This window comes from Protopterus annectens, chromosome 13.part0, assembly GCF_019279795.1.
Source record: "Protopterus annectens isolate FY-2018-M chromosome 13.part0, PAN1.0, whole genome shotgun sequence".
Lineage (NCBI taxonomy): Eukaryota > Metazoa > Chordata > Ceratodontiformes > Protopteridae > Protopterus > Protopterus annectens.
The window spans coordinates 715,313,080-715,335,086 of record NC_056747.1 but is presented as its reverse complement, the minus strand read 5'-3'; the positions used below and the strand labels follow the sequence as shown (position 1 = coordinate 715,335,086).

General features: G+C 42.2%; 1 protein-coding gene across 1 annotated transcript in view; it reads right to left on the bottom strand.

Moving 5' to 3' along the window:
- The window catches only part of SUPT6H (SPT6 homolog, histone chaperone and transcription elongation factor), a 2,620,423-nt gene that overhangs the window by 2,347,888 nt on the left and 250,528 nt on the right, over window positions 1–22,007 (bottom strand). The window contains exon 6 of the mRNA XM_044054882.1: window positions 789–1,059. Within this exon, the coding sequence (XP_043910817.1) occupies window positions 789–1,059 (271 nt within the window). The remainder of the gene's footprint in view (window positions 1–788; window positions 1,060–22,007) is intronic.

The following is a 22,007-nucleotide window of genomic DNA, read 5'->3' as shown; positions in this document are numbered from 1 at the left end:
AAAAAAAATATGTAAACCAGTAAATAAATATATAAATCAAAAATGTAACACAGAAGCAAGCATGGTTCAAGCACAGCAGAAATCCATTACCTTAACAAGTTCCAGGTGTTTAAAAGTGGAAGAAAACACGAGAAGTATATGCTACATTAGTAACATCTAGTGCCATATCAAAAATTAAAATATGGAGAACTGCAGATTTTCCCTCAGTATGTATTTCATAGGCTAGTACAATAAAAATCCAAAATGTTTTTCTAATACCGTAAAATTAAGTGATTCTGTGTGGACTGGAACACATTTCACACAAGTCTTGAAATATTTCAAGTCCCACATCTAATTATAATTGTTCTCTTAATCCAATAAATGCAATAAAAGTTCTACAGTGAAGTTTCAAATCAAGTAAGCTGCCCACACACACCTGAGCCACTAATGAGCAGGCTTTCTTAATGTGTTAAACACACCTGCAAGTCAACAAAATTAATTTTACTACTTCATTATTGATGTTCAATTTCTGTACTTGCCAAAAAGAGAAACCCCTTTAGAGGAAAAACGGAGGCCTTATCTCCCAAACTCCAAGCACTTCAATGTCTGGAGTTCATGGTTTCCTCAAAGCTGACCATTTGTTACACCTAGGCCATGCAAGTAGTTTGCATCACAAAAAATGTTTAGCTCCCTCTAGACCCAACACTGGTTTAAAGGCAGCATATTTTATCTGGTTATCTATGAAAACTTTTGAGCATTTGGTACAAGAATGTGGCTGGAAAGTTACAGCAAATTAAACAGCAACTTACTTGGAATCTCTCTGGCATATCTGTAGTTCGGATCTCATTGTCTAGGTCAGTCATATGACTACTCTCCAATTCACTAGGCTCAAAAATATCGAAGATAGTTCGTGTTACACGTTTCTGTCTAGTCTTCTTTGGTCGTACTCTTGTTTCACCCTCTACTTCCTCATCTTCATAATCATACGCCTCCTCTATCTCCTCATCATCCTCACTGTATTTCTCCAAATCTTCATAGTCAAATTCAACCCCGAAAATCTCCTGAGCCTCCTGAAGAGCACTGTAAGCAAACAAAAAGATTGGTATCTTACAGAAGCCTCACTGTGGCTTATAACTGGTTCTCTAATATAAAAGCATAGTCAGATACATACTCAACTAAACACAACAAGAGTCCGAGTAGGAAATAACAGCTGCGGTAGTGTATCTTTTCCACAAGATTTGCCAACGATGCATTAACATTCTGCTCCCACTATGAATTCTTGTGCGTCTCCTGCAAACATACTTCTTTCTACACTGGGCTAATACACTGCATATACAATGGGGAGAAATATCTTCCATTACTCAGTTCTTTTTGGCAAGAATAAGTTCTGAAGCAAATCCTCATTGGGAAGTAAAGTGTCTCCATTTATTTTTGCTACAAAGTTAAGGCAGTGATGATCTAGCCCTCTAAAGGAAAGAATGCAGTAATGAGGGAAATGCCCAAGGAGCACACTTTCAACCTTTGATACCACCCAGGGTGTAGCCATCCACAGCAAAAAAGAGTGGCAGCTCATACTGCAGCAGTGCTGCAATCAGACACAGTTCATAGGGATTAATACTTCATCAATATTTCTTATCCAATAGAGAGTACTACAGCAAAATACACATACATATACAGTAGATGTATACATACACAACACACACACAAAGCAGAGATGAAACCTAGTCTCTGGATAATGAGCTTATAAAAACAGCAACAGTCATGGCCGCTACTCTTGTACAGTGTGTGCTAGCAGGTGCCAAACTACTGTCTTGTTGCAGGACTTATGGCAGCATAACGCAGCCAACCATTTCGAAACTGTTCTATTCACTCAAACAAACAGCTGAAACAATTGCCTCATCTCCTTGGTTCTAGTAAGTTAATACCTGAACCGCTGGTGGACATTCAGGAGGTACAGAAATCTTTCTCCCTGGATTTAAAGGTTACATATAGTGTGCAGTAGGACAAGTTGACTACATTTTAGTTCGGAAACTACTCTGGAAACAAAAGAAATAAATGGTCCCAAGACTGACCACTATCCAAACCACATAACGTTACCTGAACACAAGGGATTGCAGCTGTGACACAGCCACTAAGAACATTTTTTTAGGATATGTATTTCCAAGTGCAGTGGGTTCAAAAGGAGATGTAAAGAAGGTGGGCAAGTGTATGGCTTTATTCAGGGATGGGTCTGTGAAAACCTTGGACATAAAGGATGGATTACTCCTGAGTGACACACTGCCTGGATGGAATATATGAAATGGTTCCACTGCCATGAGAGCTTGCAGCTCATAAATCCTCCTAGCTGAGGAGACGGCCAGTCAAAGGGCAGAATTCCAGGTTAAGAACTTAAAATCAGCAGAAGCTGCTGGCTCAAGTGGGGGGAACCTTTTCTAGAAAAAAAACTGAGGTCCCATGGAGGTGAGTTGTCTCCTGAGAGGTTTGATTTTAACCACTCCCTTAAGGAATGGCTTCATCAGGGGGTGGGAAATGACAGGAAGAAGAGTAGGGATGTGGACTGAAATGGCAGAAGCATTAACTTTGATGGAAGAAAAGAACAGTCGAAAATAGGGCAAGATTGAGTGCACCCTTGTTTGTTTATGAACCACATGACTGGTGTTCCCCGTTTTGACAAGCAAGACCCCTGGTTCCCACTGATGTTTGAAAGCCACTAGGCCCTTTTACATTGGGTCTGAACTTATTTTCGCCATCTTCCCTGAAACTGAAGGTCATGAAAATTAGCCCCCCAGGCTGTCACTAAAGCATTTGTGGTTAACGTTTGGCCCTGAAGGATGAACCTGAAGGGGAGACCCAGGTTCTGGGCACATACCAGAGTCCAGGATACAAATTCCTACTTGAGGCAAGGTATCAGCTGAATTTCTGTCTCCAGGGACAGAGTGCTGGCACCACAGTTTCTTGAGGTACCACTGGAGCTTCCTCATATGTAGCCTGGCCAAAGGAATCATGAGGATACAAGATGCCATGTAGCCTAATGTTCTGAGGAATTCTCTGGCTGAGAGGCACTGTCTCTGTATAATATTTGGGAAGTACAGAGTCAGGAAGGAATCCATTTCTCAACACAGGATGTTTTTGAAGGGAGGAATCCAGAAGAGCCCCCAGGAAACCAATCCTGGTAGATAGGTCTGTGTTGGATTTGTGAAGATTTATGGTGAACCCCAAGGAGGCGAGGAGCTTCTGAGTGAAGGCCAAATCCTTGAGTAGCTTTGACTGACTCGTGGCTTGAATGAGGCAGACTTCTAAACAGGAGTAAATCTGGATCCCTCCTATTCTGTAAAAGGCAATTGTGGTAGCTAACTATTTGTGAAGACCATGTGAGCAGAAGAAAAACTAAAGGGCAGTACAAAGAATTGAAAGTGACTGGTACCTGCACTGAAACAAAGAAAACTTCTGCATGATTCCATTACAGAAATGCGCAGGTAAGAATCTTTTAGGACTGACAGGCTATAATGGGAAGAAGTTTTTTAAGCGTCAACATTTTGAATTTTGGTAAAAGTCAAGAACTGATTGAGGGTGAATAGGTCTAAAATATGGAAGGTGCCAAGAGCCTTCCTTTCAGGGGACCAGGAAAAGCCTGGAATAGAATCCCTGCCCTATATGGTGTTCTGGCACTGGTTGCATGGAGCCCTGTGAGCACAGGCTGTGAATCTGAGTAAGGGTCTCTGCTCCTTGATTTTGTAGAACATCCAGATAACCTGAGTACCTTAATGGCTCTTTAAAACTCAGCCTGTAACAACCTCAAAGGTAGACTGACCTGGAGAAGCTGTGGCCACCTGCACTGAAACCAAAATGTCCAGTATGGGAAGCTCATGACTCTGACCGGATCTGTGCCAGGAGGATGGCACCGGATCCAAGCTCTCCAGTGCTGAAGCTCCAAGAAGCAGAGATGTAGCCAATAACAGAGTAGATCTTAGCCCCACGGATCAAACGATGCTTGGGCTCCAGGATCCATTCCAATCCAAAGGAATAGCAGCAGAAAGTACAGTTGTGTACAATTACCATAAATGTAGATGTTCGGGTGTATTCACTGTTGCAGTCATCACATTTGGGTCATCTACCTGCAGGTTGCCCTCAGCCGGCCTGAATACCAGAGTCTGGAGATTTCTGCATCAGATGCTGTCGCTTCTTCCATGACATCAGGTTGTCAGGGGTATAAAACATGCAGCCGACACCATTACATCAGTTTTTCTTGCCCCAGATATGTCAGGTGCCCCCACAATAGGAAGCAATTACATGGTATGGAACATCCCCAACAAAAAGCAAATTCACATAATATTTTATATATATATATATATATGCACACACCAAACAAATAGAATAGGTAAAAGACAAGAGAAGTCAAAGGGTGGAGGGAGGGTAACTAGGACTGCAACAGTGAATACACTCGAACATCTACATTTATTTTAAGTGTACACAACTGTACTATGTTCTTCGTATTTCACTGTTGCAGTAATCACATTTGGGTTGATTCTCAAAGCTAAGGAAGGGTGGAGGTAGTTAAAGAGCATTAGGGCTAGCAATCAGGCACTGTAAAACTGCTGTGGCAAATCCAGCTCTGGATATAGAAAAAAAGAGGCAAGTTGTAATGCTTGGTGAAAATATGCACAGAGCTCCAGGTTGCAGCTTCCAGGATCTCCCTCGTAGGAAATCCTCTGAGAAATGCAGTAGAGGTAGATGCAGCCCTGGTGGAATGCGTTCTTATCCCCCTGTGGGGTTGGTTTTCCATGGTGCTTGTAGCAGAAACTGATGCAATTGTGCTATCCATTTGGAAATATTTTGCTTTGAAATGGCCTTCCCCTCTGCCCCTGCAGCAAAGCTGACTAGCAGCTCGTCAGATTTTCTGAGAGGCTTAGTCCTGTCCAAATGGAATCTGAGCTGTATGTGCATGTCTGGGAATGCAGTATCCTTTCCCCTTTATTCTGGGGATTAGGGGAAAAAAGTAGACCCTCCAGGAGAGCTCCCACTCCAGCCTAGGACCTTAACTTTGTGTTGGACCCCCCCCCCCGCCTCCCCCTTGAACCAGCTGCTACAGCAGAGTTGAATTTTTGAAAACAGCTTTAGCATCACTTCTGCAAGAAGAGTGTCTTAACTGCAGGCCCTTATGGCAGTGGAACCCTTCATTATCTTCCATGTGGACTGGTTCAGAGCTCCACACTAGACACCACCTTGGGCATAAATGGATTCCTAAGGGAAACTCTGTCCGCATGGAAGATAATGAAGGGTTCCACTGCCATAAGGGCCTGCAGCAGTTCAGACACTCTTCTTGCAGAAGTGATGGCTAGAAGTAAAGCTGTTTTCCAAGAAAGGAATTTCAACTCTGCTGTAGCAGCTGGTTCAAAGGGGGGGGGGGGGTTCCAACACAAAGTTAAGGTCCCAGGCTGGAGTGGGAGCTCTCTTGGGGGGGGTCTTAAATATTTGGCCCCTCTAAGGAATTGTTTTAGCTGTGGAGTTGAGAAGAACAGTGACTCAGTATTATAATAAGCTGATACGGCTGAGGCATGAATCTTAATTGAAGAGAAGGACAGGCCCTTGTGGAGCATTTCTGCTAAATAATCTAGAATATGAGGTAAGCTGGGCACTGTTGTGCCCATCCCCTGAGCCTGGCTCCAGGAAAGTACAGTTGTGTACACCTACCATAAATGTAGATGTTCGTGTGTCTTCACTGTTGCAGTCATGGCTGTAGGGTTCTCCCCTGCCGGCAGGCAGTCCTCGGTCGGCCAGAATCCCAAAGTCTGGGTCCGGCGTCGGCTGTTCAACCACGCTCCCTGACGTCAGAGCGCCAGGAGTACAAAGCTGACAGCAGACGCCATCTTCTCCAGTTTTTCTTGCCCCAGATGTCAGGAGTCCCAAAATGAAAAAGGTCCCATATCCTTTGCAAATACACCTCAGAAGAATGGTGAAAAAAAGGAACCACATAAAAGTAAAAACAAGGGATAGGAGGGAGGGAAACCCAGACTGCAACAGTGAAGACACTCGAACATCTACATTTATGGTAGGTGTACACAACTGTACTATGTTCATCGTGTTTCACTGTTGCAGTCATGACTGTAGGGTAGAATCCCAAAGCTGAAAGAAAGGGAGGTGGTCATAAAGAAGAAGGGGCGGCTAAAAGGCCCTGCAAGACTGCAGAGGCAAAGCCTGCCCTAGACTTAGAGTAGAGAGGTAGATTGTAGTGCTTAGAAAAAGTATGCACCGAACTCCAAGTTGCAGCCTCCAAAATGTCCTTGGTAGGAACTCCCTGAGAAAAGCCTCAGGAGTGGCAGCAGCTCTGGTGGGATGAGTCCGATACTCCTGGAATTTGCTTTCCATGGTGAGAATAACAAAATCTGATTCCATGAGCAATCCATTTAGAAATGGTCTGTTTTGAAATGGCTTTACCTTGGGAACTTGAAGCATAAGAAACAAACAATTGCTCTGATTTCCTGATGTCCTTGGTTCTGTCCAGGTAAAAACGTAGTTGTCTGTGTACATCCAAGGAATGTAAGATCCTTTCCCCTTTATTTTGAGGAGTGGGGAAAAAAGTATGCAAGTGGATAGTCTGATTTAAAGCCACTTTGGAAACCACCTTAGGTATGAAGGTAGGATTAGTCCTCAACGACACTCTGTCTTGATGAAAAATAATATAAGGCTCCACAGCCATAAGAGCTTGTAACTCTGAAACTCTCCTGGCAGAGGTTAAGGCTAACAGAATAGCTGTCTTCCAAGATAAAAACTTGATGTCAGAAGAGGCGGCAGGCTCAAAAGGTGGCAAGGTCAGTTTTTCAAAAACATAGTTGAGATCCCAAGCAGGAATGGGAGGAGATCTAGGAGGTCTTAAGATCTTAGCTCCCCTGAGAAACTGTCTCATGAGCTGGTGGGAAAAAATTGGAGGGTCTGTATTATAATGAGCAGAAATAGCAGAGGCATGAATCTTAATGGAAGAGAAAGAGAGGCCCTTATGTAAGAGATCTGTCAAGTAAAGTAAAATTAAAGGAATGTTCGGAAGAAGAGGATCAGAATCCTGAGCCTGCATCCAGGAACAAAATCTTTTCCATTTTCCTGTATAAGACTTTCTAGTACTAGGACGCCTGGGCTTCCAAAATGACATCCATAACCTGCTTGGGTAGGAAAGAAGAAATCAAAGGCCCTGGATTAACCAGGCCGCCAGGCTGAGAGTTCTGACATGAGAGTGTAGAACCTGACCCTGATGTTGGGACAGAAGGTTCAGAAACTGAGGTAAAATCCAAGGGGGCTCCAGACATAGGTTTTTTAGAGTTGGGTACCAAAACTGTCGAGACCAATTTGGGGCCAGCAAGATTATCATCTTGGGCTTGTCCTGTTTTATCTTTAATAATACCCGTGGAAGAAGAGGAAGAGGCGGAAAGGCATATCCCGAAAAGTTCCTCCAACTGAATGATAGGGCATCCACTTTCCAAGCTTCTTTGTGGAAAGTCCTGGTGCAAAAATTCTGTAGTTGATGATTGAGGTGGGATGTAAAGAGGTCTATGTGAGGACATCCCCAGACTGCTGTTATCATCCTGAATATTTTGGTGTCCAGCATCCATTCGTGTGGAACAGAAAGGTTTCTGCTCAGACTGTCTGCCAGGAAGTTTAGCTTCCCTGGTAGAAACTGAGCTTGAAGGTCCAGATTGCAAGCTAGAGCTGTGTTCCATAGATCCATGGCTAGTCTGCAAAGGGGGTAGGAATGAGATCCCCCTTGCTTGTTTATGTACCACATAACTGTGGTGTTGTCTGTCCGTATTAGTAATTGTCCTGGATGTAAAAGATTCCTGAAGGCCAGTAGAGCGTCCTGGACGGCTAACATTTCCTTTAAATTGATATGCAGGTGCTTCTGATCCTTTGTCCAAAGGCCCTGCAGACAGTTGCCCTGAAAATGGGCTCCCCAAGCATAAGCCGAGGCGTCCGTGGTTAGAATCTGAGTGGCAGGAGGCAGACAGAAGGGTTTCCCTTTGTTTAGAGTACACGCCCTGGACCACCAAAGAAATTCCTTTTGAAGGCAAGGAAGGACAGAGATCAGTATGTCTAAACTGTGGCAATGCTGAGACCATACACGTTTTAGGTACCACTGTATTTTCCTCATGTGTAGTCTTGCATATGGTATGAGAAGGATGCAGGAGGCCATGTAACCCAGAGCCTGTAGGAATCTCCTTGCAGATAGCCGAGTTAAAGTTGCCAAGGTTTTGAAAGTTGAAGCCAGCTGTAACTGTTTTTCAGATGTTAGAAATGCCATCTGGGTTGTGGTGTTTAGAAGAGCACCCAGAAAAGTTATCTGTTGTGAGGGTGTCAAATTTGACTTTTTTATGTTTACAGAGAAACCCAGGAACTTGAGGAGGTTCTGAACAAATTCTAGATGCTGGAGTAAGACATCCTTGCTGTCTGCCTGAATTAGACAATCGTCCAGATAAGGGTAAATTTGAATTCCCTTGAGTTTGCAGTAAGCTACTACTGGAGCCAGGCATTTGGTTTAGACCCTGGGCGCAGTAGACAATCCAAAGGGCAGTGCAGAGAATTGAAAGTGCCTCGATCCGGCCTTGAACCTGAGGTATTTTCTGCGTTCCTGCCTGATGGGAATGTGTAAATATGTCTCCTTTAAATCCAAAGTTACCATCCAAGACTGACAGATCCAGAATGGGTCTCCATGAATTTTGCTTCCTGGGGACTAGAAAGAGCCTTGAGTAAAAACCTTGTCCCATCTCTGAAAGTGGAACCAGTTTTATGGCTTTCATAGCCAAAAGAGCTTCCACCTGGTTTAAGGCCTCTGTCCATTGATGTTTTGGAAGGTCTGTCCATCCGCTTGGCCTTGGCAGGGTATGAAAATGGAATTTGTAACCTCTTAGAACCACATCCAGAACCCACTTGTCTTGGGTTATACGAGTCCAATTTTGATAAAAAAAGAGAGAGTTTTCCTACGAGAGGGGCTTCCAGGCAAGAAGTTCCTGCAGCCCAACAGAGGGAGTCATTGAGATTGTTTCCTATGAGTTTCTGACCTGTCCTCTTCCTCCCCTAGGGGTGGAAGCAGTCCACTGTCTTGGTCTATAAGAACCTTGTGTTTGAGGCCTTCCTCTGGAGCGCCTATATCTACCCCTCTATGGCCTGCCTGAAGTGGGAAAGGACCAATTTTTAGAAGGCCAATTTCTGCTAAATCTTGGTGGCTGTACTTGTAAGAAATCTTTAACTGTTTGCATGGATTTCGCCTTATCCTCCATCTTTTTAATCACTTCTTCAGCTTTTGATCCAAACAAAACATTATGCTGAACAGCAGCATCCAATAATTTAGCTTTCACTTGTTCTGGCAAATTTTGTTCCTTTAGCCATGCATGCCTTCTAATGACTGTTCCTGAGGCAGCAGCCCTACAAGAAGCCTCCAAGGCACAAAATCCACAGTGTAAACCATGCTTTCCAACTTGCTCAGTGGCATGCAATAAGTCATGTAATTCCTTATCATCTGCACAGGCAGAAATGGAAGTAAGCTTTTGTTTTAAAACAGACAAGAGAAATTGCTGGTATTTCAGCATATGAAACTGACAGTTTAAAGCCCTGATGGACAAAGTAGCAGAAGTGTACACTTTTTTGCCCCATCTTTCTAAAGATCTAGAGTCCTTTTCGGTGGGAATGAGATTTTTGGCAGAAGCGGCCTTAACTCCCTTAGGGCCCTGAGAAATGGTTTCAGGGTCAGCAGGAGGGTTCTTGTATAAAAACTGGTGGGAATCAGGAACCCTGTAATATCTATCCGGCTTGACAGGAGCAGGAGGAAAAGAATCAGGGGTTAAATTAGCCTCCGAAAAAGCATCATCCACAATATCCAAAACAGGAGGAATAGCCAGGGGTCTATGCTGGGGGAGAACAAGAAAATCCCTTAGTCTTTTCTTAGATTCTGAATACTCCTGGCCTCCCCAGTGGAAATGTTCCCTCATTTCATGCAAAGTTTCCCCAAAAGAGAAATCCTCAGGGGGAGAAGCTGAGGGAATAGATTCCTCAGCATCAGAATCCTCATAAGGAGGGAAAGAATATTCCTGGTCAGAAGAGGAAACTGAAGAAACAGAAGCCTGATCAGAGGAATCATAATAAACATCTTGCCTTGGCCTTTTATCTGGAGGGGGATGTGAACCCCTAATCATAGTAAGTAAATCCTCCGCCATCTTGAGTAACTGTTTCTGTGACTTGGGAGCCGGTTCAGAAGAGGCCTGTGTTGCAATCTTTGATTTAGAAGGAGTCTTTGCCTTTGTCTTTGCCTTTATTATGAGCTGAATAGGCCTGAAAACCCCTTCGGAAGCCGGTACATGCACAGCGGCTCCGGACCCATCCGAAGGAGCATTGTCCGAAGGTCCTGCAATAGAGATATTTAAAGGCCTTGTTGGCTCCTCATGAGAGTCCGTTTCGGCCATTGGTTCTGAAATGGCCGACAACAGGGGCTGCAAAAGTGCCTCACTGACGACGGCCAAACCTGAAGCTGGCTCCGCTTGTGCGCTATCATCAGATTTGGACCTCAGAGGCCTGTCTTTATCCTTGCGATGTTTGTGAACTCCGGTAGCCGGAACTGTATCCAACGACATTTTGTAGTTAAAGCGCCTACCAAAGTAATGAAAAGCAAAATCGTACCTTCGTTTAATTGTATGTTGATTGAATCTAGCACAAAACCGACAACTAGCTACGTCATGGTCAGGGCATAAGCAAAGAATACAGTAAGAATGAAAATCCTTATGAGGTATTTGCTTCCCATATGAAATGCAATTAACTTTTTCTGACATCGGACTGGAGTCAGAAAAAGTTTCCCCAACAGGGTACTTAGCTTTGAGTGGAAAAGAAAGTCTTCGGACTGAAGTTTATCAGAAAAAATAGTCAGGAGTCAGCCGACCGGCACTTGCGAACTGCTATCACCGCACGGCAAGAAAGACTGGAGAAGATGGCGTCGGCTGTCAGCTTTGTACTCCTGGCGCTCTGACGTCAGGGAGCGTGGTTGAACAGCCGACACTGGACCCAGACTTTGGGATTCTGGCCGACCAAGGACTGCCTGCTGGCAGGGGAAAACCCTACAGTCATGACTGCAACAGTGAAACACGATGAACATCAGTATCGTTTCTACTTTAATGAATAGGATTTTCTAGCCCCAGGCCTCCTTGCCTCAAGAATGACATCCAGCACTTGCTTACTGACGGCTGCTAGAGGTGAGCTCAGGGAATTAGCCAGGCTGCAAGGTTCAGGGTTTGAAGCCGAGGGTGCAGAATCTGGCACACCAGCTGGGACAGCAGGGAAGGGGTCTGAGCCAGGTGCCATAGTTGCAGCACTGTCAGACTGCGCAAAAGGAGGTACCAGTGCTGGCATGGCCAGTTCAGTGCAATCAGTATTGTCCTTGGCTTGTCCTGTTTGATCTTCAGAAGGACCTTCAAGAGGAGAGGCAGAGGGGGGGGGAAGGCATAAACTGATAGGCCTTCCCAGGTAAAGAACAGGGCATCCACTTTCCAAGCTTGACTGTGGGGTGTTCTGGTGCATTATTTGTTCAATTGGTAGTTCTGAAGGGAGGCAAACATGTCTACCTCTGGTGTCCCCCATTTGTTCCTCAAGAGCTTGAATATTTTGGGTTCCAGTTTCCATTCATGTGGATCCATGAGATTTCTGCTTAAGTCATCTGCCAGTGAATTCAGTTTGCCTGGCAGGAATCGAGCTTGTAGGTTCACTTGGTTGCTCAAGGCTGTGTTCAACATTGCCATGGCTAGTCTGCAGAGTGGGTAGGAATGGGTTCCCCCCTGCTTGTTTATGTATCACATAACTGAGGTGATGTCCATCTTTACCAATAGTTGTCCTGGAAGAATAAGGTCTTTGAAGGCTGTCAGAGCATTCTGTACAGCCAACATTTCTTTTTGATTGATATGCAGGTGCATCTGTAGTGGGTTCCATTTGCCCTGAATGCACTGCCCTGCCATGTGAGCCCCCCATGCATAGTCTGATGCATCTGTTGTTAGGGTTTGGGCGGCAGGGGATAGAGTGAAAGGGAGTCCCTTGTTGTGGTAGCTGGCCTCTGCCCTTAGGCAAGGAATAATAGGAATTATTGTTTCCAGGTCCTGAGAATGTTGACACCATAGAAATTTTAAATACCACTGACGTTTCCTCATATGCAGTCTTGCATATGGAATTAGCAGAATGCAAGAGGCCATGAACCCAAAGGCTTGCAGGATTTTCCTTGCAGATAGCTGAGTTTCTGTGGCCAGTAGGTTGAAGTAGGTTGTCAAATAAACTTGTTTCTCTGAAGTGAGGAATGCCATCTGGGAAGTTGTGTTCAAGCTTACTCCCAGGAATACAATCTATTGGCAGGGTAATAGGTGTGATTTCTTCTCGTTGATGGTGTAACCCAGTGAAGTCAGACGTCTTTTTACAAATGCCAGGTGCTGTAATAGCAAGTCCTGACTATCTGCCTGAATCAGGCAATTGTCTAAATATGGGTAAATCTGAATATTTCTCTGCCTACAAAATGCAATGGCTGGAGCTAGTCACTTTGTGAATACCCTGGGCGCAGTAGATAAGCCAAAGGGAAGTGCAGAGAACTGATAGTGCATGGAGCCTGCCCTGAAGTGTAGGTATTTCCTGCAAGATTCCCTGATTGGGATGTGCAGATAAGCTTCTTTTAGATCTAGAGTTGCCAGCCAGGCATCCCTGGCTAACAGGAAGACGCTGCTGAAGAGTTAGCATTTTGAATTTTGGAACCACCAGGAAGGCGCTGAGGATAGACAGGTCCAGGATAGGACGCCAGGAGTTTTCTTTTCTGGGAACCAGGAAGAGTCTTGAATAGAAACCTTATCCCCTTTGTTCTGCTGGGACAGGTTGAATAGCCTTGATACTGAGGAGAGAGAGCACTTGTTTTTGGGCCTCTGTCCACTGGTTTGGGGGGAGGTCTGGCCATCCACTTGGGATTGGGAGAGAGTGGAAGTAGAATCTGTATCCTAGGGAAACTATGTTTAAAACCCATTTGTCTTGGGTAATGAATTCACAGTTTCTTGCATGCAGGGCGAGCTTTTCTCCTAAAGGTGCAAGTAGTTGAGCAAGGCTTGGAAGAGTTAAAGAAATGTCATTGTGCAATTTTGCCATAGAGGGGTGGATTACTACTACCTGCTTTGGGAGTGGGAGCCCCCCACTGCTTAGATCTGTGCATAGTCTGAGACTGAAGTCTTGGTGGCCTGCTGCTCCTGGGTTTGGACTGAAGGCCTGGAAGGGACTGTAAAGGACCAGTTCTTTGAAGGCCAATGTCTACTGAATCTAGATGGCTGAACTTTTAAATAATCTTTAACAATTTGCATAGATTTAGCTTTTTCCTCCATTCTTTTAAGGATGACTTCTGCTTTGTTGCTAAAAAGGCGGTCTTGGTTTAAGGGTGTATCCAGTAATTTGGCTTTAACATGACCTGGCAAGTTTTGTTCCTTAAGCCAAGCATGCTTTCTAAGTACAGACCCAGTGACAGCAGCCCTGCAAGATGCTTCTAAAGCATCAAAACCACATTGCATGGTATTGTTTACCAACTTGGCCAGCAGAATGCATTAACTCTTGTAAATCTTTGCGTTCAGCACAGTCAGGAATCAAACCAAAATACAATCCACGCTGAAACAAACGACACTGCAGCAATAGCGTATACACTTTTAATTATCCGCTTTCGTATCAAAACTTCTTCAGAATGAATACAACACAATCAACTTCCTTCTTAAGTAATAATTTCAAAAGTCAGGTGACCAATTACATAAAATCAAATCAATTTGAACAACCTTGCTTAATATAAAACAAACATCAATTATATTCAGTTCCTATTTAAAAGAAAAATGAGTAAAAATAGCCTCTTCATCTTTTTTAACGTTTAATTTACGTTGTTTTAAAAAACATTTAACATTAACTGTCTCATTGAGACCAGGAGCAGTGTCTGATTTCAATTTAATTTGCCAAGAGGCTTCCCTTTGTAAAAGGTAATTTTTAAAATCCCCCTCTCTCCCATCTTTACATCCTACTTCCAAAATAGAGAACAAAAATTTGCAGGGTCATGAAACTGTACCATCAGCAAACACTATTACTAGTGATCCCTTGCAGGGTCATGAAACTGTACCATCAGCAAACACTATTACTAGTATCCCTTGCAGGGTCATGAAACTGTACCATCAGCAAACACTATTACTAGTGAAAATTTGCCAACTGTGACTATAGATCCTGAGGAATTTCCACCTTTAGTGACTGTGGACAATTCTGCACATTTGACGGATAGGGATGCTGTTACTATAAACAATATAAAGACTGGAGGGAAACATACAGGGACAGGGAATTCTGTTCCCCTTTCAACAACTGCTTCTTTTTCCGGTCGGAAACATCAAACAACTTTAAAGACAATATATACCAGGAGTCGCACATTCCTGGGCTCACAGTCTTCAGGGGAGGAGACTTAAATGAGGTGAACGACCATTTCAGCATTTTAAATCTGACTAATCATGTGTTTTCTACCACTGAACTGGACATTTTGAGACTGGGACTTAATTTTGTTCCCCCAACAAGCGCTAACTACGTTAGAGCTGTTATAGATATTAAGAAATACACTCGCAAACTTAATTTACATTATTTAATGCATGATGTGTCTATTTCTGATTCTATATTTGTTAGACCATCTACTTATTGTCCCAAACTACAACATACTATAAAGATTTTTGAGGAGACCTGTATTCAGGAAGTCGAGAATTTGTTAAAATATGGTCATAAATGTTCAGATAATTTGTCCAACGGAGAGAGACAGGCTATTAAAAATTTACAATTATTGACTGAGCATTTTCGCTTTATGAAAAGCGATAAAGGTAACAATATTGTTATTATGGAAAAGAACTTATATATTGAAAGGATGCAACATTTGTTAAACAACAATGAGGAATATGAGATAGTTTCCTTGTTTGAGATTAAACGCTATTTCCGTTTGATACAGTCATATTTGTATGATGCTCTTATGAATGGGGAAATAAGTTTTGAATTATATGAATTTTGTGCTAATGAACATCCAAGAATTGGGGTCCTATTTGGGATTCCGAAGGTTCATAAGTCAACTTTAGATCCCCCTTTTAGGCCCATTGTGGCGGCATCTCAGTCAGTCACTGAAGGGCTGGCTTTATTTTTAGATGCAGTATTGGGTCCTATTATTTCCACACAGGAATCTTTTATTTGGGATTCATGGCATTTTTTAAGACGGATAAATTATTTATGTGTCACTCATGATTTGGATCCGTCTAAGCATGTTATGCTCACAATTGATGTAATTTCTCTATTTACGTGTATTCCCCATTCTGAAGGGGTTGAAGCCATTCGGAATTTTTTGTCTTCCAGTTGTCCGAAATTTTCTAATGATATGGTTTCATTAGTATGTAGATTTTTGGAAATAATTTTAGAGAACAATTTCTTTTTATTTGAAAAAACATATTACAGACAAAAAAGAGGGGTAGCCATGGGGTCATCAGCGGCCCCGGCTTATGCTAACATGGTTTTATTATGGTGGGAAAAGCAATTCCTTCCTGTTTTGAAAAACAAATACAATATTCTATTTTTTTGTCGTTTTATGGACGATTTATTTTTTATTATTGAAGGCAATGGTACTATTGTTGACAAATTTCTTTTGGATATAAATTCATTTTCTAATTATTTAAAATTTACTGTTGGGGCTACAGGATTAGATGTTAATTTTTTGGATGTTTTTCTTAAGTGGGATTTTGATGAAGGAAGACTACATAGTATTTTTCGCAAAAGAACATTTAATAACGGATATTTACATTATAAAAGTGGTCACCCTCAATATATGAAAAATAACATACCAAGAGGGCAATTTATTCGTGCAAGTCGTATGACTTCAAAGAACGACGACTTGGTGAGAGAGTTTAGTTTAATTACCTCTCTATTTACCAACAGGGGGTATAATCAGGCAACTCTTATCAATATTTCCAACGAAATTTGGTCCAAAAGGGAGAGCAAATATGGGCCTATATTAAATTTGCAAACAGTTGATCTTAGTAGCCCCGTTAAAAGGGATTTAGATAAAGAGATGAATATTAATTTGATCTGTTCATTAGAAATGAGCTCTGACAACTTTGACATTCAAAATATTATTTATCAAAATTGGAATATTATAAAAGGAAATTCCGAAATTTTCCGTATCTTAGGACAAAAACCTAAGTTTGTTCAGAAGAACAGCTTTAACTTGAAAAGGATTTTGGAATGTAAGCAGAAAGGAGCAGTTTACTTAGAATCTCAAAAGAAAGGAATGTACCAATGTAACCAGTGCAAATTTTGTAGATATATTTCTACAGGTCCTTATGTTTCTGTGTGTACCCATAAGAGAACTTTGACAGTTCCTGGTTATGTTAATTGTACTACGAGTGGGGTTATTTACATTGCACTTTGCTCCTCATGTGAGGCATTCTATATTGGGATGACCACTAGGGAGCTTAAAACCCGTATTAGAGAACATATATATGCTATTAAGTCTAGAGATGATAGGAATGCTCTTTACAAGCATTCCTTGATGTGTCCCTCCTTTAATAAATTTTTGTTCTCTATTTTGGAAGTAGGATGTAAAGATGGGAGAGAGGGGGATTTTAAAAATTACCTTTTACAAAGGGAAGCCTCTTGGCAAATTAAATTGAAATCAGACACTGCTCCTGGTCTCAATGAGACAGTTAATGTTAAATGTTTTTTTAAAACAACGTAAATTAAACGTTAAAAAAGATGAAGAGGCTATTTTTACTCATTTTTCTTTTAAATAGGAACTGAATATAATTGATGTTTGTTTTATATTAAGCAAGGTTGTTCAAATTGATTTGACTTTATGTAATTGGTCACCTGACTTTTGAAATTATTACTTAAGAAGGAAGTTGATTGTGTTGTATTCATTCTGAAGAAGTTTTGATACGAAAGCGGATAATTAAAAGTGTATACGCTATTGCTGCAGTGTCGTTTGTTTCAGCATGGATTGTATTTTGGTTTGGTTTAACTGTTTTTGGATTAACAGTCAGGAATCAACATCATTTTCTGTTTAATTGGTCCCATAACATGTTGCTGATACTTTAACATATGAAACTTGCAATTTAAAGTCCTAATGGCCAGAGTAGTGGAGATGTATACCTTCTTACCCCATCTGTCTAAAGCCCTAGAATCCCTGTCAGAAGGGGTAGGATGTTTGATAATAGTACCCTTAATGCTTTTAGGTCCTTAGGAAATGGTCTCTGGATCTGCAGTAAAATTCTTTAAGAGGAATTTGTGAGAGTCAGGTACTCTGTGGTACCTGTCAGGTTTCCTGGGAGCTGGGGGAAAAGTGTCTGGGGTAAGGCTGGGTTCCAAGAAAACATCATCTATAAACTCCAGAACATGAGGGATAGCTAGAGGCTTGTGCTGAGGCAGGTTTAAGAATTCCCTAAGTCTCTTTTTGGACTGAGAATAGTCCTGGCTTTCCCAGCGGAAATGTACCCAAAGGGTATGCAAGGTTTCACCAAAAGAAAAATCATCTGGAGGGGAAGCAGAGGGGATGGAATCCTCTGCATCAGAATCCTCATAAGTAGACAAGGGTAAATCCTGGTAGTCAGAAGGCATAGAGATATCAGAATCCTGATCAGAAGAATCAGAAGGAAAATCTGTTCTAGGTCTCAGAGAGGGAAGGCTGGCTTCCCCTAATTAAGGTAATAAGGTCTTCAGCCATACTAATCATTTGTTTTTGAGGCATGTGAGCCTGAGAATGTGCTTCAGTCATCAGTTTTTTAGGCGTAGTGCAAGCTTTTGGCCTGGGGAATTCAGTATTTTCAGCTTGAAACAAAGTCATCGGTTTGATATGAAAAGCCGTAGGCCTGAATACACCCACAGAAGCCGGTGCCTGCACAGCGGCTCTGGACCCATCCAAGGTAGAGATATCCGCAGGTTCCATCATTGAAGAAGCATCTCGTGGCATACCTGACTCTGAATGGGTCTCAGCAGAGGCCTGCGAATCTGTAGAAGCGGGTATCAGGGGCTGCAAAAGCACCTCACTGAGTACTGGCGGATTGGCAACTAGCTTAACGGAAGCATCGTTGGCAGTTTTGGACCTATGCAGTCTGTCTCTGTTTTTATCCTCACTTTTTTTCGGAGGATCGGTAGTCGGATGGCTTAACAAAGCCAATTCACAGTATGAAAACAGAGAAAAAGTATTTAGCTACAAAAATAGCCCGACGAATAGTTTGGGCGTTGAACAAGGCACAAAACCGACAGCGAGGGATGTCGTATTCTGGGCCTAAACAGGTGACGCAGTAAGAATGAAAATCTCTATCAGGTATTTGCTTTCCACAGGCAAGACAATTATTAATTTTTTCTGACATCGGTTACAGCAAGAAAAAAGGATCCCCAATGGGGTACTTATCTTTTTGAAGACTTCAGGTCTGAAACTCGAAAACGAAAATTTCAGGAGTCGGCCAACCGGCACTTGCGAACTGCTTCTGCTTTGGGCATCGCACGGCAAGAAAGAGTGATGTAATGGCGTCGGCTGCATGTTTTATACCCCCGATGACCTGACGTCATGGAAGAAGCGACAGCATCTGATGCAGAAATCCCAAGACTATAGTATTCAGGCCGGCTGAGAGCTACCTGCAGGCAGATAACCCAAATGTGATGACTAACAGTGAAACACGAAGAACATCTGGTAAGGAATGTTGTCAGAGTCAAGGAAGTAATCTTCTTCTGACCTGACTCTGGAACTCTCACAGCCATCACATCCTGGGGCTCAGAAACCGAAAGACAGACAGGAGAAGGAGACAGCACTGTGAGTAGAGGCTGTAAGACTCACAGATCTCAACAGGGTTGTCGCTGAGATGACCCCCTCATCTGAATCTGAGCTCTTACGAATTTTCACATCATCTTACCCACGTCGGCTTCAGAAAAACTTCTGGAAGACCTGGTGGATGATTAGGTTGACTGGGACTTAGAATGCTTATTGAGTGTTTTTATAAAAGAGGAATAAAGCCTAAGGGAGACCGGATCCAAAAGAAACTCGGGTAATTGAGCTGTGGGAATATGTGATGTACTAGGGTTTTGTATCTGAGGGCTTGGGAACCATAACCTAAGCTGTAGGGCTTGCTGATATAATAATCAGATCTGAACATTCTGCATCTATGTGTCCTTTCAGGTCCAAAGAAGTTGGAGCTGATATTTTTGAAACTTTAGGAAGCAGCTCTGAAAAAGTTTTGAGGAATTCATTGGGGAACGTTTCCTGTGCTGCAAAGGAGCTTTAGAGGTTTTACTAGGGGTTTGAGCCCCTGAGGAAGATGTAGTTGAGGGAGGAAGTAAACCCTTAAGGATAAGTTTACTGTGTCTGTCAGCTAAAGGTCTTTCATCGAAAGATGCACATATTGACCAGATGGTGTTCAGATGAGCTGCTCCAAGACAATATATGCACTCCTTGTGGGCCTCCAACTTAGGGATTTTGTGCCCACAAAAAGTGCATTTTTTTTTAACTCTGTCAGCCTTGACAGAAAAAGGAATGAATGCTAGAGAAATATAAAAAGAAACAAGATTTTTTTTTTTTTTCTGAAAGAATTACGGAAAACAATTACCAGCGATGGTACTTAAGAATTGCCCTGTAAAAACGGGTAGGAGGGACAGAATGGTTATATAAAAAAAAAAAAGATAAAACTATGTTAAGAAATTACTATGAGAACATAGTAACAATTCTCCTGACTCAGAAAAGTAATTGGAAACTAAGAGGAAGATTGAAATAATAGAACACAGAAATTTTTGATAAAGTTAAACTTTTACTTTCAAAAACAGTTGAAAAACCTGACAAAATGCTGAAAGAAAGACCCTATATGTCTGAGCACAATGGCGGCAAATGAGATCTGAAGCACGGAGGATGGACTAGGGCATTACAGATAGAGGGAGGAGCTTGAAAGTTGGATTTAAAATCTGAAGTATGCAGCCAAGTTGGATTCAAGGATCAGATCCATAACCCATTCACTGAGGAAGAATGAAAACAACATCAGATCTTTTATCAAAATATATGCCTAATTCTATTACTTAACCGAATCTGACTGACTGAGGGGCAAATACTAAGAAATTAATATCAGAGAGTCACTAGAAGCAAACTGGGACAGCTGTGAAGGGGGCGGTGCCTAAGGAAGAACCTGTAGCCAGTGGCATGCTACACAGTTGACTGCTGTGACTGGTATAGTCAGAAACAAAGATGAAGGCTTTAACAGGGGGAAAAAAATGCCAGTTTCCACCAAAACTTCATGCAATCTCCATATAAAATTGCATTCAATGAGTATTATTTTTCTCCCCTACTTATATTTTTATACCTGAAGCTCTCCCCATACTGGCTTTCATTTATTTTGGTTAGAATGAATGAGGTCAGTTTACTACTTATTCAACTGTAAGGGCCATAGGAGTCCAGTTCACATACCTCTAAAATAAACCAGTATGCAGTACTCAAGTAGGGGAAGTTGAATCAAGTAAAACTATGCATTTTTTAAAGATAAGCCTACAGAAAAGAGAAGTGGGAAGGAAATGTGTGGTCAAAATTATCCAGAATGATCGATGTACTGCTATGCAAAAAGGCACAAGTAAAACCTAAATTAAGACTGCAACATTAGTTAAGATAAGTAATGAACTAAAGAGTTGCAGAAGTACAAGCAAATAGTAAGGGCATTTCTGGAGTATCACAGCCAGCTCTGGTGGTCAAGAAAAGCAGAATGGCAGAAGCTGATTGACACAGGGTTACAGATACGTGGAGGGGAACAAAATGAGTATGGTGAGAGATGTGAAAAAGTAGCACACAGGAAATTTTCAAAATCCTAGCTTCTTCACTAATGTTGCCAGTCAGCGATTCTTTTTCCACTTCACATTCAGGTAGTTATGTCACAAGGTCTCAAACGGGACAGTGACAATGCCCTAAAAACCTCTACCAGAGACTGAGGTTTACATTTTTAAGGGACTGAAGGACACCTTGGAGAGAGAGAAACACAGGCAAGGCAGACCAGAATGGAATGGAAACTAGACAGAAGATGCTCATGACTTGGATTAACAAAGTCCAAAACACTTCAATCAGCAAACTTGTTTTTAAGAAAACATCTATGTTCCACTGCTAGTACTTACGTTCCTTTCAAGAAGGCAAGTCCCATGAGAAATTTCTGCCCTTCATTTGACACCTCATCCTTTCATTCCAAGTCCCCCTTACCTAAAGTCCTCAAACTGTTAACCCCAGTGAAGATATATTAGTAGCATCTTGGTACTAAAGATCTCATTTATGGACTACTCAGATCTAGAACACCAGGTTTTTGTAGAAATCTTAATTAACCTTTGAAAAAGATCACTGCCTTATGCATCCTCACGTTAGAGTTTACTAATTACACTACAGTACGTTTTAAAATACTTGATTGTTTAAAACTTTGTAGCCTGTTACAGGCCACCCTCCCCTATGAAGGTCTCTCCAAACACTATTATATTGGGTGACTTCAACTATCCAAACATCGATTGGGAAAACTACTCAAGCCCAAACACCCTCACCCAACGGTTCCTAGAATTTATAAACTCAAATGCTATGGAACAACTGATCACCACTCCCACAAGAGGGGAAAACATACTGGATCTGGTCATCACCAACATGGGGTCTCTATGTTCCACACCAGAGGTATACCCCTCACTGGTAAGATCTGACCATAAACAAATCTCAATGGACATCCATATTCCGTCCCCACCCCTAGCCAAGGAAACCACGGTAAAGAACTTCTCAAAAGCAAACTTCACACTTCTCAAAACTGAGGTGGAATCCTTCAAAGCCCCCGGGCCAGTGGACAATATGGCCCAAAATCCAGAATCCTTTACAAAAGCATTCTATGGACACCTACAGGAATGCATGGAGCATGCTATCCCAAATAAAACCAAGACTCACTCCTCCAAAGGCAGAAGACCTGTCTGGTGGACCCCGGCCATAAATAAGCTATACAACAGAAGGAGAA